Source organism: Neoarius graeffei, chromosome 11 (genome assembly GCF_027579695.1).
Source record: "Neoarius graeffei isolate fNeoGra1 chromosome 11, fNeoGra1.pri, whole genome shotgun sequence".
Lineage (NCBI taxonomy): Eukaryota > Metazoa > Chordata > Actinopteri > Siluriformes > Ariidae > Neoarius > Neoarius graeffei.
In genome coordinates this window covers 38992847-39012651 of record NC_083579.1, presented here as the reverse complement: position 1 = coordinate 39012651, position 19805 = coordinate 38992847, and the positions used below count along the sequence as shown (strand labels likewise).

Sequence of the window (19805 nt, the reverse complement as noted above, 5' to 3'; positions counted from 1 at the left end):
GTAGCGGCTGGTCGCAGCCAATGACGCATTTGGTCGCGTTTTGCTAACGTAAACGCTGACGGAGGTACGCGATGACGTATGCGATCGTTGAAGGGCTATCCCAATACGTAAGGGTTGAATTTCAAGCCCTATCCCTTGTAGCTCAGTTTCAAGGGGAAGGGCCAAGGGGAAGGCGGAGGGGAAGGGGGAGGGGTAGGGGTAGAAATTAGAATTGGGATTGGGCCTTTGAGTGTCTTTGACATAAAATTTGTGCTTGGTAATTGCTCTTGATAGCTGTGTAGTCACTGTAGTGTGTTTGTCTGTATGGTGACTGGTGAACCATTTTGCATCACAGAATATGCCGCAGCGGTGCAGCCGCATGGACTCTGGGGCCTGTGATTGTATTGCCCAGACCAGTTGGTCTCCTAGTGGAAAATCCTTAAAAATGCTCTGGAACAGAGAGAGAGATGAATAGACAGGGGGATTAACATAGAGAGAAGGATGAACAGAAAAAGATGAATAGAAATAGGGATGGACACAGAGAGAGGGACAAATAGAGAAAGATGAACAGTGATAAGACTGAACAGAGAGAGAGAGAGAGAGAGAGAGATGAACTGAACTGTTGTGTTGACTGAGGATGGCGTGACTCCAAAGATTTACAGCCACAGAAACAGATGGAGAGAAAAAGAAAGAGGGAAAATAATAAAGAGAGGGAGAGTGCAGATTTTGCTACAGAATAGTGAAAAGGACAAAGAAGAAAGGAACAAAAACAAGAGGAATATAAACAGAAGAGAGACCGATACAGACAGATGGACAAAGGCAGTGCGGTAAGCATTTTAACATTAATAACTGAAGGGACAGCAGAGTGACATAATAAACACCATGTCATTATAATGAATATACATATGGTACTAATGTATAATAATAATAATAATAATAATAATAATACAGATGCTCAGACAAACACATCTCCTTCTGCTTTCCCTCCTGATGATCTTCAACCTCTGCATCACCTCGGTGAGTAACCATGGCAACAAATATTATTTGTGAGAATGATTATTAATTACAAATTATTGCAGGCAGATTATGGAATTATTTAAATGAGATGTTTCTTAATATTAGTTTCACAGTGTAAAAATGTAATATTCCACCTCTCTCTCTCTCTCTCTCTCTCTCTCTCATACACACACACACAGATCATACAGGAGCAGCAGGTAAATCAGAAGCTGCAGTCCATGTGTGCAGAGGAATGCAGTGAATGTGCATTAAATTGTGTTAACTGTGTGTGTGTGTGTGTGTGTGTGTGTGTGTGTGTGTAGGGAGGGCGAGCTCAACGCAAACAGAAGCAGATGGACAGTGAGTTGAAGCCATATGTGGGTCGAGTGGATGCAGGTGAGATCATATTAAACATAGCACTGTTCACTCACTCACTCACTTTCAGTAAGCTGGACAGAGTCACGGCGGATCCACAGTCTGTCCCAGGAATACTAGGTGCTGAAGGAAACACTAACACATGGGGAACATGTGAAACTGCAGACAGACAATAACTAAAGCTCAGGATCAAACCCAGGACCCTAGAGCTATGAGGAGACAATGTTGTTCCACCATGCAGCTCAATACTGATGTCTCGCAAACCAATAAAATTATTTTGTGTTGTGCAGCCAGTTGACTCGGTATGAAACCCAATGGAAAGATTATGATGTTACAATGTTCTGACCACTCACTCGAGTAATTTTCTTTTTCAACCAACAGACAAGTAGCTGATTGATCAAATATGTAGCTTGTGTATATTAACAGCTAAAGCGTTTATCAGTTTTTCACCTGCTACGTTATGATAATTGTTTATAATTACAAGAAAATGAAAAGTGCTACACCAGATCACTCCTGGAACATGTGTTTAGTTAAAGTTTTCAGGTTAAAAATCTTTCAATTTCTTCTTCTTCTTCTTTTGGCTGTTCCCATAGCGGATAATGTCCCTCCATCTCCTCCTGTCCTCCATATCTTTTTCTGTATCACTAACCATCCTCATGTCCTCCTTCACCACATCCATAAATCTCATCTTTGGTCTTCCTCTTTTCCTTCTACCTGGCAACTCCATCTCCAGCATTCTTTTCCCAATATGCCCTGGATCTCTCCTCTGTACATGTCCAAACCATCTCAATCTTACCTCTCTCACCTCGTCTCCAAGCCATCCTACATGTCCTGTCCCTCTAATATACTCATTTCTAATCTTGTCCAACTTTGTCACTCCCAGTGATAATCTCAACATCTTCAACTCTGTTACCTCCAGTTCAGCCTCCTGTCCTTTTGTCAGTGCCACTGTCTCCAAACCAGACAACATAGCTGCTCTTACTGCTGTCTTTACACTTTCTCTTTCACTCTTGCTGGCAACCTTCTGTCACAAATCACTCCTGACACTCTCCTCCATCCACTCCAACCTGCTTGGACTCTCTTCTTCCCTTCTCTTCCACACTCATCATTACTTTGTACAGTTGACCCCAGATAGATCTTTCAACTTCAACATGTAACAAGAGTGCTCTGAGAGCACAATATTTCCCACTGGCAACTATATCTATGCTATAAGTGCTTAATATACAGCGCCCGCCACAATTATTGGCACCCTATATTAGGATATGTTCTTAGGCTTCTAATAAATTTATTTTTAAAAAATAATATAGGACAACAATGCAAAAAAAGAGAAAAATCCAACCTTTAATTGAAGTGCATTTATTCAGTGGGAAAAAAACACATTAAGAAATAATTCTTTTACATGAAATCATGTGTGCCACAATTATTCGCACCCCTGATGTTAATACTTCATACAACTCCCTTTTGCCAACAAGACAGCACTTAATATTCTCCTATAACATTTCACAAGATGGGAGGATACAGAGAGAGGGATCTTTGACCATTCCTCTTTGCACAATCTCTCTAAATCATCCAGAGTCCTGGGTCCTCTCCTATGCACTCTCCTCCAGCTCACCCCACAGGTTTTCAATTGGGTTGAGGTCTGGGGACTGAGATTGCCATGGGAGGAGCTTGATTTTGTGTCTGGTGAACCACTTTTGTGTAGATTTGGCCACATGTTTAGGGTCATTATGTTGCTGAAAGACCCAGTGACGACCCATCTTCAGCTTTCAGGCAGAGGCCACCAGATTTTGATTTAAAATGTCCTGGTATTTCAAAGAGCTCATGATGCCATGCACCCTAACAAGGTTCCCGGGGCCTTTGGAAGAGAAACAGGCCCACAGCATCACCGATCCTCCCCCATACTTCACAGTGGGCATGAAGTGCTTTTCCGCATACTCATCTTTTGTGATGTATTAGAGTGTCTCATCTCATTATCTCTAGCTGCTTTATCCTGTTGTACAGGGTCACAGGCAAACTGGAGCCTATCCCAGCTGACTACGGGCAAAAGGCGGGGTACACCCTGGACAAGTCGCCAGGTCATCACAGGGCGTATTAGAGTGCTTGTTGCCAAAAAGCTCTATCTTGGTCTCATCTGACCAAAGCACATGGTCCCAGTTGAAGTCCCAGTACTGCTTAGCGAACTCCAGACATTTACGTTTATGCTTGTAAGTGAGAAAAGGATTTTTCTGTGCATGCCTCCCAAACAGCTTGTTGGCATGTAGATAGCGCCTGATGGTTGTTATGGAGACTTTGTGACCCCAAGATGCTACTCTTTGATGCAATTCTCTAACAGTGAGCTTTGGAGAACTTTTTACTTCTCTTACCATCCTCCTCACTGTGCGTGGTGGCAAGATAAACTTGCATCCTTGTCCAGGCTTGTTTGCCACTGTTCCAGTTGTTTTAAACTTCTTGATGATTCCTCTGACTGTAGATATGGGCAGGTGTAGGCGAGTGGCTATTTTCTTGTAGCCATTGCCTGACTTATGAAGGTCGACACACATCTGCCTTACTTGAATGGTGTGTTCTCTTGTCTTTCCCATGTTGAAGAGTGGATAAGAGAAATAGGCCTCTGTGTCACATCATATTTATACCCCAGGGAAACAGGATGTGATGAATTACTAATTAAAGGTTCCTAGATACTCTGATCAACTTTATAAACTACAGTAGAAATGACAGAAATGCTTCAATTACATTTATTTTCTAGGAATTGTTATGGGTGCCAATAATTGTGGAACAGGTGATTTTATGAAAAATAATAATTTCTTAGTCAGGGATTTTTCAAAAAAAAATTTAAATTCACTTGAGTTAAGGGTTACATTTTTCTACAATTTTCAGTGTGAGATTATGCTTCTGCAATAAAAATTGAATTTATTTTAAGGCTTTTAACACATCTTAACCAGGGGTGCCAATAATTGTGGAGGGCGCTGTACCCTCATGAAATTATCAGAGTACAAGTTTGGTAATCAAGGGCTATAACTCTCATAAAATGCGACTGAACTGAACTAAATTGCAATATGCATATTACTGACATATAACAAAGAATCATGTCAAATTTCGTGAAATACCTCCAAAAATTGTGAGAGGAGTTGATTTCAGAAGGTGAGTACCCTTCCTGGGATGGACGGACGGACATCGCCACGACATAATCCCCTTTCAGCCAGCAGAGGATAATAAAAATTGTGAGTGAAGTTGATTTCAGAAAGCAAGCACACCTTGATGAAATTGCCAAAGTACAAGTTTGTTAATAATAAAGGGCATAACTCTGGTAAAATTTGCCCAAATTAAACGAAATTTCAGTATGTGTATAACTGTCATATAACAAAGCCTTTTGCCAAGTTTGGTGAAATTCCTCCACAAATTGTGAGAGGAGTTGATGTCAGAAGGCAAGCATACCTTAATGAAATTGTAAAAGTACAAAGTTGTTAATCAAGGGCCACAATTCTGGTAAAATATGACCAAATTGAACAAAATAACAATATGCGGATGACCGACATATAACAATGCCTTTTGCCAAGTTTCATGAAATTCCTCCAAAAATTGTGAGAGGAGTTGATTTCAGAAGGAAAACACACTCTCGTGAAATTGACAAAGTATAATTTTGTTAATCAAGGGCTGTAACTCTGGTAAAATGTGACTGAATTTAACGAAATTACAATATGCATACCGACATACACCAATGCCAAGTTTGGTGAAATTCCTCCAAAAATTGTGACAGGAGTTAATTTCAGAAGGTGAACACCCTTCCTGGGACGCACAGATGGGTGGGCGGACAGATGGACGGACGGATGGACTGAAGGAAGGAAGGAAGGAAATCGTCATGACATAATCCCCCTTCGGACCTTTTGACCAGCGGGGGACAAAAAACTATAATGAATTTCCTGGTTACACAAGTGCACTTTTTGAGCATAGAGGACACACTTATAGAAGCAAGTTATTTATAATCATTCTATTTGTTGTCACCTAAATTAGATTACATTACAGACATTTAGCAAGTGCACTTATCCAGCGTGACATACAACATACCCAGAGCAGCCTGGGGAGCAGTTGGGGGTTAGGTGCCTTGCTCGAGGGCACTTCAGCCATTCCTGCTGGTCCAGGGAATCGAACAGGTGACCTTTTGGTCCCAAAGCTGCGTCTCTAACCAAATGAGGATGGGTTCCCTTTTGAGTCTGGTTCCTCTCAAAGTTTCTTCGTCATGTCGTCTCAGAGTTTTTCCTCTCAGGCTTACTCATTAGAAATCAATTTATAAATTAATATGTTTAAAATTTATATTTGGAATTTATAAATGTCTGTAAAGCTGATTTGCAGCTATCACTATTGTTAAAAGCTCTATAAAAATTGAATTGAATTGAACCGAATTAAAGATTGAGACACAATCTTCTGTACAGCATCAAGTTTTAATGTACAGTTTTACACGCAATAAACTGATTCTGGAAAACTCTCACATGAACTTTTCACAGCATCAGCTATTTTCTTTATGTCGGTTTCCTGGATTTCAATCCAATAGATTCATAAATAGAGCTGAGTTTTCTGTAGAAGAAGCTGTGATGTTGAGGTGAATGTTTAAGAGTGGAGAATGTCTTCCTCTGGTGAACAAGAAGTTCAGGCGACTCTGGTTTCTGAAAAATAATCATCACTACGATGTTTCTGCACAGCTACTCAAAAACTGAACTGACATTAGTGCAGAAGTCAGATGAGTGTTTCTCATTATTGTACTATACTGATGAATTAACACTATACAGATCACTGACCCACATCTCTTACAGCGTTTCTTACAGCATGTTCCTGTCCTGTACCACCTCCAGCACCAGGATTACACACTTACTGAAGAGAAGTGAATAAATGAACAAATTAATGAACTTTAATGTGTCTGCAGTGTTCCTGTGTGATTTAATGAAGTGTTACAGTCCTGTTGGATCACAATGTCAGGTGGTGAAGAATGGAGACATTCTCATCCCAAAGTGTGTTTGTCCCACCACCTGCCCACAGTTAGTACACACACACACACACACACACACAAATCAAAACACTTCAAATGATCAGTATATTGTCAAATGAAAAATCTTAATTATTAAATGTTCTTTAGTATAAATACGGAGGTGATTATAGAAAATCACGCGCACTGATTGGTCGAGAGACTTGAACCATTTCTCGATAATCATCTCGAGTGACTCAGCAAAATGGCGACCAATCGCTTAATCACCATAAGTGAGGAAGAATTTCAAATTATGAAAGAAAACGGTGTTCCTAGCACTAAAGATGCTACAAAGTTTGGTCTAAAACTATAAAAAGGTAAGGTTGAATTGTGATTTATTTTATCTATTTCAAAACAAAGTATTTTATGTGATTAGGCATAGATAAGTGACACAAGTCTGCACTGCGCCATTATTACATTTGCATGCTGCTTTTGAAGTTTGAAATAAATTATTTAAAACATTTTTTTTAAATAATCAACTGTGTATTTATACTAAAACAATTATCCACTTGAATCTCAGTGTCAGGGTGCAGGCACTTACAGATGCAGGCGCAGGGGAGAGCGGGTGCATCGCAAACTGTAGTCCTAATCCAGATCACAAAGCAGAAGACATAGGGTCAGGTGATGGTCGGTCGATTCACAAACAGAATGTCAGAGGGCAGGTGAGAAGTTGTAGTCAGGAATAAACCTAAGCAAAAGTCAAAAGCACTAGTAGTCAGGCAAAATAATAAGAAGGCTCAGTATGATCAGGCACAGGGACACAGAACGATACTTTGCACAGAGTTGAGCCTTTGCAAAGCTTAAGTAGTGCAGTAATTAGCTACATGAAGCAGAACAGGTGCGCTTCTAGAATTCAGGAGAGGCAGGGCGCTGTGGCGTTTGGGAGCTGTAATTCGGAGTGGCCATGTTTGCATGCTGCTCCAAACATTGATTTTCTGCACTGTTACTGACACTCAGTGAATATCGGTGAATAATAACTTCGACTTTGTCGTGATCATTATTCACTGATATTCACTTCGCCTTCCGTGAATAATTGTTAAATATAACTAGGTAACTGTTATGTGTGTGTGTGTGTGTGTGTAGACAGGAAGCGCCAGTGTGTAGTGTTGTAGGTAAAACCTACATCAACGAGTGTCTTCTTCACAAAGAGGCATGTCGCAAAAAACGCCGCATTGGAAAGGCACACAGTGGACCATGTTTGGGTATCTCTCTCACACACACACACACACACACACACACCTGATCTTCTCAATACGATGATAGTAAATGAAAACTGTGTATAAAAGCACACCTGTGTTTTATTAACTAATTATTAGTTAATTTATTTTAGTCTAAGCACTGGAGGTGCAAGGCCCTATTACTTTCATAAGGACTTTTCCCCCCATAACTTCTCCATGCATTGCTTGATATGGCTCAAACTTCACAGGTGAGTGGTTATGATTGTTAGGGTGATATCCACATCCCCGGAGTGACACTCTGGTATAGCTCCATCATCTGTCCACAGGAAGAGTTGCTTTATTTCACCCATCTCAGCTATTCCTCATACATGATATTGAATTCATATCAGATTTGGTATACATGAGTTCAAAATGTTGCTGACGTTAAATTGTGAAAGTAGTTTTGATATCTTGCAAGATGTTGACATGGTGATACGATGAATTGATATGTCTCGCCACACAAACAGGAAATGCCTCATAGGTTTTCCATGCATTGCTTGATTCAGCTCAAACTTCACAGGTTATTGGTTACAATGGTTATGACGATATCCACATGCCCAAAGTGACTCCCTGTTAGATTACAGCATGACCATCTAGCAACATATAGAGTGGCTTTTCCCCTGATCTCTGCTGAGTAAAAAAAACTCTTTTAATGATTGAGTTGTGGTAATCTAGTGATATTACTGGAGTTGCAAGGGCCCATCATCACTTCTTGAGGTTATTTGTATTGTATTTTTATTTAAGTGTGGTATATAAAGGTGCTGACAGCAAAGTCATTTTAATTTTTTTTTTTTATTGTGCATGGCATTTTCCTGTGTCCCACAAGAACAATATCATGTAGATGAGATGTGATCATTTTGATATGCTGAGGGTCGCTTTTCTCCGTTTTGGGACCGTTTTCCTACCTCTTGAGGTAAACAGTACGGCCCTACGGAAACAGCCAAATGTGAGGAGCTTTAACTAATTAGCATGACTATGAAACTGCATCACACCAAGATGGCAACATGCAGAAAACATCGTGACTCTGCATCGACTTCGGAGAGTTTTGAGTTGCAGATATGTAATTTGTGGTTGACATTCACAAATAGATCGGGGAAACAAAAGACAAATATACCTTTTCTCTGTTACTGCTTTTGTGTTATCATTTCTTTCTCTGCAAGATCAAAACATTAGGTGTATAACTCCATACTCGCTACTGTGGAGTTGAGCCCATGCGTTCCAGGCCTAAGATAGCTAAGCGCTAGATAGGATGATTTAGTTATCTGTCCAGAAAAATGACAGGTCATCTAACCTTGCTCTATCTTGCAGTTGCACTCACTAGGCAGGCTTTCCTTTTCTTTTCCGCTGACTTTTAGCTGGGGGGGAGTGGAGTCCGCCACGTTTGCCCATGCTGACTTGTTTTGGTTAAAAGTAGGTCAAACACACCTCACGGTGGTCACGTGATATTGTTACTCACTTGCTTTGGCAAGCTCCGAAATTGTTTTTTATCTCAGCAAAACAGTCACACAAGATACATGGTGTGCGCAGCAGCGAAACATCTCAAAACTCCAACAATAGAAATAGAACATTTTGCCCAGAATTCAATTTTGCAGTCAGAATCTTTAATCTGTCAAACACCTCTTCTATGTTGAACATGGAGGATGTGTGTGTGTGTGTGTGTGTGTGTGTGTGTGTGTGTGTGTGTGTGTGTGTGTGTGTGTTTGTTTAGAGGTTGGAGTGTGTTCAGAGCAGGAGTTCGGTCAGTTCCCCTACAGGCTGCTCGACTGGTTCTTGTTAATCAGCAGAATGGGAACACGATACACAACAGCACACACACCAAGCTGCATCACACACTCAGAGAGAATACAGCTTGCACAGGTAACGCTTGAATAATTCACTAAACATTGGGTAAAATAACAAAAAATACTGGGATGATCATGGCCAGAGAAAGAAAGAAAAGAAATAAAGGCACAGCAGAGGCATATGCTATTGAGCCACCATGGTAGTCCACAAACAAGAGGGCTACAGATCGCTAAACCATCATGAAATTAAATGATTTTGTAAATGAAAACAATTTTGGAAGACATATAGAGCGTTCAAAAAGAGACCATTTCTTAATTTGAAAATATTAAAGGAGAATTGAACAAAACAAATTAGAGAATTGGTAATGCAGCAGACAGCAACACTGCCATAGAAATGCATGTCCAAGTCATGGATAAAATACTGCATAGAATGATTAAAATGCAGCCCCTGCAAGAAAGAAAACAAATTAGCCAAGATAGAAAAACAAGAAGGAAGAACAGATGAATACACTCACAGGCCACTTTAATAGGAACTTGTTCTTGATTCTAAGATTTCTGTTCTTGCCTGGCAGGAGTGGAGCCCAATATGGTCTTCTGCTGTTGCATGCTGAGATGCTTTTCTGCTCACCACAGTTGTAAAGAGTGATTATTTGAGTTACTATACCCTTATCAAAAAGAAGTATACTTCAACTTTATTTTATTAAGTATACTTAAGTAAAGTTAAAGTATATTTCCTTAAGTATACTTTTGTGTACGAAGTATACTGATATCAATGTACTTACAGTGTACTTGTAAGTAAACTTATCTAATACTTCTTGGGACTAAATTGGCCCACTTTTAGTTTATAAAAAGTATACTTTAAGTCTAAGAGAAGTAAACTTTGAGTAAACAACTAGTATTTTTTATTTTGTACTGCAAGTATACCACAAGTAAACTTATATACTAATAGTTTACTAGTTCCATACTTGTAGTCTACTCTTTAGTTTGCAAAAGCATACTTCATAGTATACTGGAAATATACTATGAGTTTACTTGTTTTATACTTCTAGTCCACTGTTTAGTTTACTAAAGTATACTTTGTAGTATACTGGAAATATACTATTGGTTTACTCGTTACACACTTCTAGTCCACTTTTTAATTTATAAAAGTATACTCATCTCATCTCATTATCTCTAGCCGCTTTATCCTGTTCTACAGGGTCGCAGGCAAGCTGGAGCCTATCCCAGCTGACTACGGGTGAAAGGCGGGGTACACCCTGGACAAGTCGCCAGGTCATCACAGGGCTGACACATAGACACAGACAACCATTCACACTCACATTCACACCTACGGTCAATTTAGAGTCACCAGTTAACCTAACCTGCATGTCTTTGGACTGTGGGGGAAACCGGAGCACCCAGAGGAAACCCACGTGGACACGGGGAGAACATGCAAACTCCACACAGAAAGGCCCTCGTCGGTCACGGGGCTCGAACCCGGACCTTCTTGCTGTGAGGCGACAGCGTTAACCACTACACCACCGTGCCGCCCTAAAAGTATACTTTATAACATATTGGAAATATACTATTAGTTACTGGTTATATACATCTAGTCCACTTTTTAGTTTTGAAGTATACTGCAATTACCCTTCTAGGTATACTATTAGTTTTCTAGCCCTAACCCTTACCTCATGCACACTACCAATAGACAACTTAAGTGTTTTGTACCTTAAGTTACAATGAAGTTATAAAGGTCAGAATTCACAAAATATCAACAGATACTCAGGATTAAGAACATATTCATTTTCTTTAAAAATCAAAAATTGAAGCAACATTGTATTAAATGCCAAAGTATAAAAAAATGGCAATGACTACTGAAATTGACATCCAAGCTCTAAAGAAAAATAAATAAATAAATAAATAAATAAATAAATAAATAAATAAATATCCCACTCAAGAGAAAAAAAAAGAAAAACCTTATATGGAACCACAGACAGACCTACTGTAAGAGTCAACAATGCTGAAGCACAACTACAGGGCAAGTACACTTAAACATAAGGCACAAATATTTTAATGCTTTATTACAATTTGTTAAGTATATCTTGATCAAAAGTTTAAGTATAAGCTCAATATACTTAGACTTTTCTATATACTTTTCAGTATAAGCCAAGTATACTTATGTATAACTTTATTAAGTCTATCTCTGATAAGTAAATAAAAAGTAAACTGAAAGCATACTCTCTTATTTTTAGTTTAAAAGAAGTATCCTAGAAGCACACTTGAATAAACTTCTTTTTTGTAAGGGTATCCTTCCTGGCAGCTCGAACCATTCTGGCCATTTTCCTCTGACCTCTCTTATCAACAAGGCGTTTGTTTCCACCCACAGAACTGTCACTCACTCAGTGTTTTTTGTTTTTCGCACCATTCTGTGTGAACTTTAGAGACTGTTGTGTGTGAAAACCCCAGGAGATCAGCAGTTTCTGAAACACTTAAACCAGTCCATCTGGCTCAAACCAACACCCATGCCACAGTGAAAGTCACAGAGATCACAATTTTCCCCATTCTGATGTTTGAAGTGAACATTAACTGAAGCTCTTGGTTTGTATCTGCATGATTTTATGCATTGTGTTGCTGTCAAGGGATTGGCTGATTAGATACGGTAACTGCATAAAACAGCAGGTGTATGGGTGTTCCTAATAAGGTGGCCGATGAGTGTATATAATGTTCAAGCAATGTGGAGTGGAACTCAGTCGCTAAATTTACAGAGCAGTTTTTGTGTGACAGACTGGATGTTCCTGTACAGCAAGTGCAGCTTGAAAAAGCTCACAGAGCACTCGCACCCAAACCCAGGGATTAGAATTAGCACAGGTAGGAGAACTAATGAGTGCAATCAGCTGAGTTTCTTACTGTGCTCAATATTTGTTTCATGTGTCATTCCACTTTACTGCACATAACTCTTTTATGGATTGGAATATTATGGTTTCTTTTCCTGAAGCTATTCACTTCACGTGAATAGCTGCACTGGAAATATCTCATCTCATTATCTCTAGCCGCTTTATCCTGTTCTACAGGGTCGCAGGCAAGCTGGAGCCTATCCCAGCTGACTACGGGCGAAAGGCGGGGTACACCCTGGACAAGTCGCCAGGTCATCACAGGGCTGACACATAGACACAGACAACCATTCACACTCACACCTACGGTCAATTTAGAGTCACCAGTTAACCTAACCTGCATGTCTTTGGACTGTGGGGGAAACCGGAGCACCCAGAGGAAACCCACGCGGACACGGGGAGAACATGCAAACTCCACACAGAAAGGCCCTCGCCGGCCACGGGGCTCGAACCTGGACCTTCTTGCTGTGAGGCAACAGCGCTAACCACTACACCACCGGCTTTGCACACTATTGGCATTATTTTAACTAGCTTCATGAGGTAGTCACTTGGAATGCTTTTCAATTCATAAGGTGTGCCTCGTCAAAAGTCAATTAGTGCAATTTCTTGCATTCTTAATGAAGACATCAAACAGTAAATACTAAATAATAAAAATACAGTAAATAACCCTATTCCACAACTGTAGCAATCCATATCATGTCGAGAACCACTCAACTAAGTCCAACTCCGATTCCAAAAAAGTTGGGACAAAGTACAAATTGTAAATAAAAACAGAATGCAATGATGTGGAAGTTTCAAAATTCCATATTTTATTCAGAATAGAACATAGATGGCATATCAAATGTTTAAACTGAGAAAATGTATCATTTAAAGAGAAAAATTAGGTGATTTTAAATTTCATGACAACAACACATCTCAAAAAAGTTGGGACAAGGCCATGTTTACCACTGTGAGACATCCCCTTTTCTCTTTACAACAGTCTGTAAACGTCTGGGGACTGAGGAGACAAGTTGCTCAAGTTTAGGGATAGGAATGTTAACCCATTCTTGTCTAATGTCGGATTCTAGTTGCTCAACTGTCTTAGGTCTTTTTTGTCGTATCTTCCGTTTTATGATGCGCCAAATGTTTTCTATGGGTGAAAGATCTGGACTGCAGGCTGGCCAGTTCAGTACCTGGACCCTTCTTCTACGCAGCCATGATGCTGCAATTGATGCAGTATGTGGTTTGGCATTGTCATGTTGGAAAATGCAAGGTCTTCCCTGAAAGAGACGTCGTCTGGATGGGAGCATATGTTGCTCTAGAACCTGCATATACCTTTCAGCATTGATGGTGTCTTTCCAGATGTGTAAGCTGCCCATGCCACACGCACTAATGCAACCCCATACCATCAGAGATGCAGGCTTCTGAACTGAGCGCTGATAACAACTTGGGTCGTCCTTCTCCTCTTTAGTCCGAATGACACGGCGTCCCTGATTTCCATAAAGAACTTCAAATTTTGATTCGTCTGATCACAGAACAGTTTTCCACTTTGCCACAGTCCATTTTAAATGAGCCTTGGCCCAGAGAAGACGTCTGCGCTTCTGGATCATGTTTAGATATGGCTTCTTCTTTGAACTATAGAGTTTTAGCTGGCAACGGCGGATGGCACGGTGAATTGTGTTCACAGATAATGTTCTCTGGAAATATTCCTGAGCCCATTTTGTGATTTCCAATACAGAAGCATGCCTGTATGTGATGCAGTGCCGTCTAAGGGCCTGAAGATCATGGGCACCCAGTATGGTTTTCCGGCCTTGACCCTTACACACAGAGATTCTTCCAGATTCTCTGAATCTTTTGATGATATTATGCACTGTAGGTGATGATATGTTCAAACTCTTTACAATTTTACACTGTCGAACTCCTTTCTGATATTGCTCCACTATTTGTCGGCGCAGAATTAGGGGGATTGGTGATCCTCTTCCCATCTTTACTTCTGAGAGCCGCTGCCACTCCAAGATGCTCTTTTTATACCCAGTCATGTTAATGACCTATTGCCAATTGACCTAATGAGTCGCAATTTGGTCCTCCAGCTGTTCCTTTTTTGTACCTTTAACTTTTCCAGCCTCTTATTGCCCCTGTCCCAACTTTTTTGAGATGTGTTGCTGTCATGAAATTTCAAATGAGCCAATATTTGGCATGAAATTTCAAAATGTCTCACTTTCGACATTTGATATGTTGTCTATGTTCTATTGTGAATACAATATCAGTTTTTGAGATTTGTAAATTATTGCATTCCGTTTTTATTTACAATTTGTACTTTGTCCCAACTTTTTTGGAATTGGGGTTGTAAAGAGAAACGACATTAATCATTACTTTAAGACATGAAGTGTCTTTTAATTAATAAAAATAAAGAAAAACCATTGAATTAGAAGGTGTGTCCAAACTTTTGACTGATACTGGTACAATGACATTAACAGCTGAGGAATGGACAAACATTTGGAATTTTCAATGGAAGAACACTAAATCATTAAAATGGAAAGAATACTACTGGGAAAATATGAGATTCTTTATTACACCATTGGAAAAAACATATAGATTTATAGCATTTGTCCTTATTTAGAGTGACTTAGATTTATATAACTGAGCAGGTGAAGGGCCTTGCTCAAGGGCCCAGCAGTGGCATCTTGGCAGTGACAGGATTTGAACTCACAACCTTCCAATCAGTAATCCAACATCTTTAACACTATACAATATATGGAACAAAGAAGACACACTGATAGTTCTGATGTAATACTTACTACAGTATGCCAAAAATACACAGAAAATTAAAAAAGACGAACCTAATCTCATGTATTTGTTCTCTCTCTCCATCTATCTCTCTCAGAGCTGGTTTTCTCTGTTGGATCGCAATAAAAATGGGAAGTTGAGTATGAAGGATCTAAAGAAGCTTCACTATAAGAAGATGCCACTGGAACACTGCGCTAACACATTCTTCAAGTGAGACACACACACACACTTTCACCGACTGACCTTTTATAGTGTGTGATGTAACTGTGTGAACCCTATTTAACATTCACATAATTATATCCCTCTGTGTGTGTGTGTGTGTATATGCATGCCCTTACTCAATATCAATCTGTCCATAACAGTGTTTTATTCCCTAACTGGTTAAATTGGTTTAGTGTCCTCTGATCTACTGGTTTCATCATCACTTTGTTGTTTTCTTCATTACTGTCAACTGAATGTACATTTCTGGTTTAAAAAATATTTATTACTGGGTTGGCTATTGCTTATTCTACTCAATTCAATTTATTTATATAGTGCTTTTAACCTTGGAAAATATGTGCAGTGTATAAAGTTTATAAGACTCTGGGAATTAGGCAGTTTGTGTGTTATGAAAACAGGATGCAGATGGATGCAAGTGAAGGTTAAGAAGCTTTATGAAAAACTGCACAGACAGAAAATGGACAGACTAATCACTAAGCAGGAATCAGGGTCAAGACCAGGCAAAGAGGTCAGGTGAGAAACAAGCAGGATATGAAAGGCAAAGTTAAAAACCAGAGTATCAACAGCAATGATAAAAGGCTTAGTAATGACTGGCAAACCAACCCAGAGTGTATACCTTCCAATGTGTGTGTGTGTTTCGAGTCCTTAAATAATTTATAGGTGCTTTTGGACCAAACAGTTCTAGGAACTCGTTAAGTGGACCTACACATTGGAGAGCTCCCCCGAGAATTACATACCTTCAAAGGCGTTTTGTTCTGTTTGCATTTGCACCGCCAGTTGGAATGCTGAAGTGATGTAAGCTAGTTTGCTAGCATGACATTAGCAGGAAATGCTCATGAAGATTTTTATATTTCGTTTAGACGTGTCAAAATTGTGCTGTATTTCCTCCATTGCATATACACTCAATAAAGCCCGGACTTCACTGTTGGTCCATTTGTCTGGGTTTTTAAAAATTTTTAATGCTAATGTTAAAAAAAAATTAGCTGTTGTTTACACAGCTAATGCTGTACACAGATTTTTAAAAATGGTGGTTGCCGCTGCTACACTGGATCTTGTTCAACTAATCAACCTACACTTACATCTGGACCAATCACTGTGCACTTACATCACTCATGGTTCCTCTTGTGCTGGAACCTGAAGTAGGAGCTAAAAATGGCCCCTCAAAACGGTGTTCTAAGAACTATGATTGTTCTCAGTTCCTGCAGCGCGGACACAAACAAAGGCGAACTTCCTCCAGCAATTCTAAGAACTATGAAAAAGTTCCTCCTCTCTGAAAGTGCCTCATGGCTGTAATGGAGAACAGATGTGCGTGGATAAAAGCCCGATGATTGTGAACATGACGATGAATGTGATGTCTGGGTGTTGTAGTCCATGGCAGCCATATTTGGAGGCCACGATGCATTCTGGGAATGAGATTTCCATGCTGACGTGACACAGTGGAACATAGATAACTGGGGAACTAGTGATGTTTGGCTTCAGGATAAACCCAAGACTTTAATACAAACAGTCAAATTACCAGAACTCAAGTTCATCATTATAATAATGTGTTTGCTGTATTTAACATGAAGCTTAAAGTGTTTACAGCTCTGTATGCGTGTGTGCATGTGCAGGTCATGTGACAGGAACAGGAATAATAAAGTGACTGTGAGTGAGTGGACTTCCTGTTTGGTGGATCGATCTGAGCGATGGTTTAATGAATACATGTGTAAGTGATGATTACAGTTTATTATGTTTATCTGTATTGTGTTTTGCATTTATGTTTATTGTGTTTGTTGGTGTTTTGTCACTAAAATTATGTACTAAAATCAATTTTTAACACAGCAATGAAAATGGGCTCGAGGAAACTGTGCTGAGCACAGCAGCATGGACACGCAGAACGGATCTGAATAGAGATGAATTTATTCTTCCTGTAATATTCATTTATTCCACTGTATGTATGGATCCTGAATAATCCTGTTAGTCCCAATAATAAAATTATTCAAACACTCCTTCTCTTTCTTACTTTTTGTTTGTAATCATTTGCTCTCTTTCATCTTCTACCCTTTCTTTTTATTCCTTCACTGCCTTCTTTCTCTCAGCTCAGATTGCATTCATACTGAAGTCCTTGTGTTTACAGTCAGATGTGATCAACTCCGCAGTGACCTTTCAGTTCCTGTGTGTGTTAAATTGAAATGCAGAATAAATGCATCATTCATCAAGCACAAAATTACCACATCAGTCATAACAGGATGGAGAGATGGGAAGCAAGGAGAGAGCAATAACCTTAAATAAGGCAGATGGCGAAAGGGACGAAGAGATAAATGAGTGCGTGATCAGAGAGGAAAATAATAGATCAACAGCAGCATGAGAGAAACTCAGAGGACAGAAAGAAAGACCAGTTAAACCTAGAACGCACTGTATGATTTTATCCCTAATTTCCCATTCACAGACTAATTTTGGTGCCTTGTCTGTGACTACAACACAACTGACCCACAATCCATTAAAGTGGTGTCGTGTGAGTGGGTCAGCGATTCTGAGATGAATGTTTGAAGGTTAACAGTAATGTGACGGAGGAAAAAAGAGAGACACATTCTGCCCAAACACTGGACACACACACACAACGATAATGATTTGAAGGTACATATTAAAAGTAAACAGAGCATTTACAGTGCCCTTCATGATTATTTGCCCCCCCTTGTAAAAATTTGTAAAAAGAGTTGGGAAAAATCCACCTTTTGGTGAAGTCGCTTCATCTCACACTGATAACATGGGAAAAATCCAACCTTTAACTGAAATAAATTTATTCAGAGAAAAAGAAATCCATCATCAAGAAATAATTATTTTCAACAAAAACACATTTAGCACTATTATTGGCACCCCTGCATTTAATACTTTGTACAGCCTCCCATTTGCCAATAAAACAGCACTGAATCTCTCCAATAACATTTTCTAAGGTTGGAGATACAGAGCAGGGCATCTGAGATCATTCCTCTTTACACACACTCTCCAGATCATCCAGGGTCCTCGGCCCTCTCGTGCTCGCTCCTCTTCAGCTCAGCCCACAGGTTTTCAATGGGGTTCAGGTCAGGGGACTGAGATGGCCATGGCAGAAGTTTGATTCTGTGGTCAGTGAACAATTTTTGTGTTGATTTGGACATGTGCTTCAGATCACTGTCCTGCTAGAAGATCCAGTGATGACCCAGTTTTAGTTTCCTGGCAGAGGCAGCCAGATTTTGATTGAAAATGTCCTGCTATTTCATGGAATTCAAGGGCCTTTGGAGGAAAAACAGTCCCAAAACATCCACCATATTTTACAGTTGGGGCAGGGTTTCTTTCTCATTTTGATGTATGTATAAGGGAATTTGGCCTCTGTGTCACCTTATATTTGTACCGCAGTTAATAAGGAAGTCATGGATTACACCTTGAGAGTTCCTATACACTCCAGTCAACTCAGAAATGTATAATTTAAATGGGAAATATGCTTCAGTTACATTGTGCTCACTATAATTTCCAGGGGTGCCAATAATAGTGGCATGTGTGCTTTTATTGAAAATAATCGTCTCTTAATGAGGGATTTGTTTTTCTCAGAAAAAAACTTTTATTTAAAATAAAAGCTGGATATTTTTCTTTTTTTCAGTGTGAGATGAAACAACTTTAAAAGGTGGATTTTTTTCTAACTCGTTTTACTAATCTTTACATGGGGTGCCAATAATTGTAGAGCACTGTACATCCTGCTCTCATTCTGTCATCCCTGATGCTTCTGTTTCTCCTTTTTGCCTCTTCAACAAATAAATAATTAAAATCATACAACAAACTCAGCATGATGAAATAACAGGCGAGAGAGAGAGAGAGAGGGGCTTTTAAACCTCTTTAATATTAAACCACAAAGTTTAGGAAACAAATATATATACATACAGTACTAGCCAAAAGTTTGGACACACCTTCAGATTCAATGGTTTTTCTTTTTGTTTTTATTAAATAAAAAAAGTCATTTCATGTCTTAAAGTAATGATGGATGTTGTTTCTCTTTTTTTTGAGCAAATCAAGTCCCTCGAATCCTTCCATATGCGTTGCCTCCAGTGCATCCTCGGAGTGACTTGGGAGGACAGGATCCCCCCCACACTGATCCTCATCAAGGCTAACTCCACAAGTGTAGAGTCCACAATCCTTCATTGTGTCCTCCAATGGACTGGACATGTCATCCGAATGGCCCCCAACCGAATGCCCTGGATGGTCCTCTATGGAGAACTCACAGAAGGGACCCGCTCTTGTGGAAGACCCAAGAAGCGTTGGAAGGACTTCTTGAAGTGGTCCCTGCAGTTGTGCAGCATCCCTCCTGCCGACCTTGAGATCCTCACCAAGGACCGCGTGAACTGGGTGCAGACTGTGTCCCAGGGAGTCCGCCACTTCAAGGAAGAACAGACCAGGCTGAGGGAGGAGAAATGGGCCCAGTGACACCTTCGGCAATTCCTTCCCTGTGCTGCCGTGCCTGGTCCCATCACCTGTCATTGTTGTCCCAGGATCTGCCAGTCCAGGATCGGGCTTCTCTCTCATGAGCGGGTGCATGAGAGAAGGCGACAGACGGCAACAACAGCAACAGCAGCAAGAG

General features: G+C 39.9%; 1 protein-coding gene across 2 annotated transcripts; it reads left to right on the top strand.

Moving 5' to 3' along the window:
* The first annotated feature begins 317 nt into the window (after positions 1 to 317).
* Positions 318 to 17195, top strand: sparcl2 (SPARC-like 2). Of its 2 annotated transcripts, XM_060933864.1 has the most exons (9): positions 318 to 996; positions 1176 to 1193; positions 1299 to 1371; positions 6266 to 6377; positions 7448 to 7566; positions 9290 to 9438; positions 15096 to 15208; positions 16828 to 16922; positions 17039 to 17195. In XM_060933864.1, the coding sequence occupies exons 1-9, from the start codon at positions 931 to 933 to the stop codon at positions 17068 to 17070; spliced, it is 777 nt and encodes a 258-aa protein (XP_060789847.1). In that variant the 5' UTR covers positions 318 to 930; the 3' UTR covers positions 17071 to 17195. The 2 variants fall into 2 exon arrangements, with proteins under 2 accessions (XP_060789847.1, XP_060789848.1); XM_060933865.1 differs by lacking the exons at positions 318 to 996; positions 1176 to 1193 and having other exon boundaries at positions 1304 to 1371; positions 6156 to 6377.
* Positions 17196 to 19805: the final 2610 nt, after the last annotated feature.

Excerpts from the sequence above, each read along its gene's own strand:
- sparcl2 (XM_060933864.1), top strand. The coding sequence starts at position 931 with ATGCTCAGACAAACACATCTCCTTCTGCTTTCCCTCCTGATGATCTTC. Across the intron at positions 1,372-6,265 it reads TGTGGGTCGAGTGGATGCAG|TGTTCCTGTGTGATTTAATG; the intron begins GTGAGATCATAT and ends ATGTGTCTGCAG. Across the intron at positions 9,439-15,095 it reads AGAGAATACAGCTTGCACAG|AGCTGGTTTTCTCTGTTGGA; the intron begins GTAACGCTTGAA and ends TATCTCTCTCAG.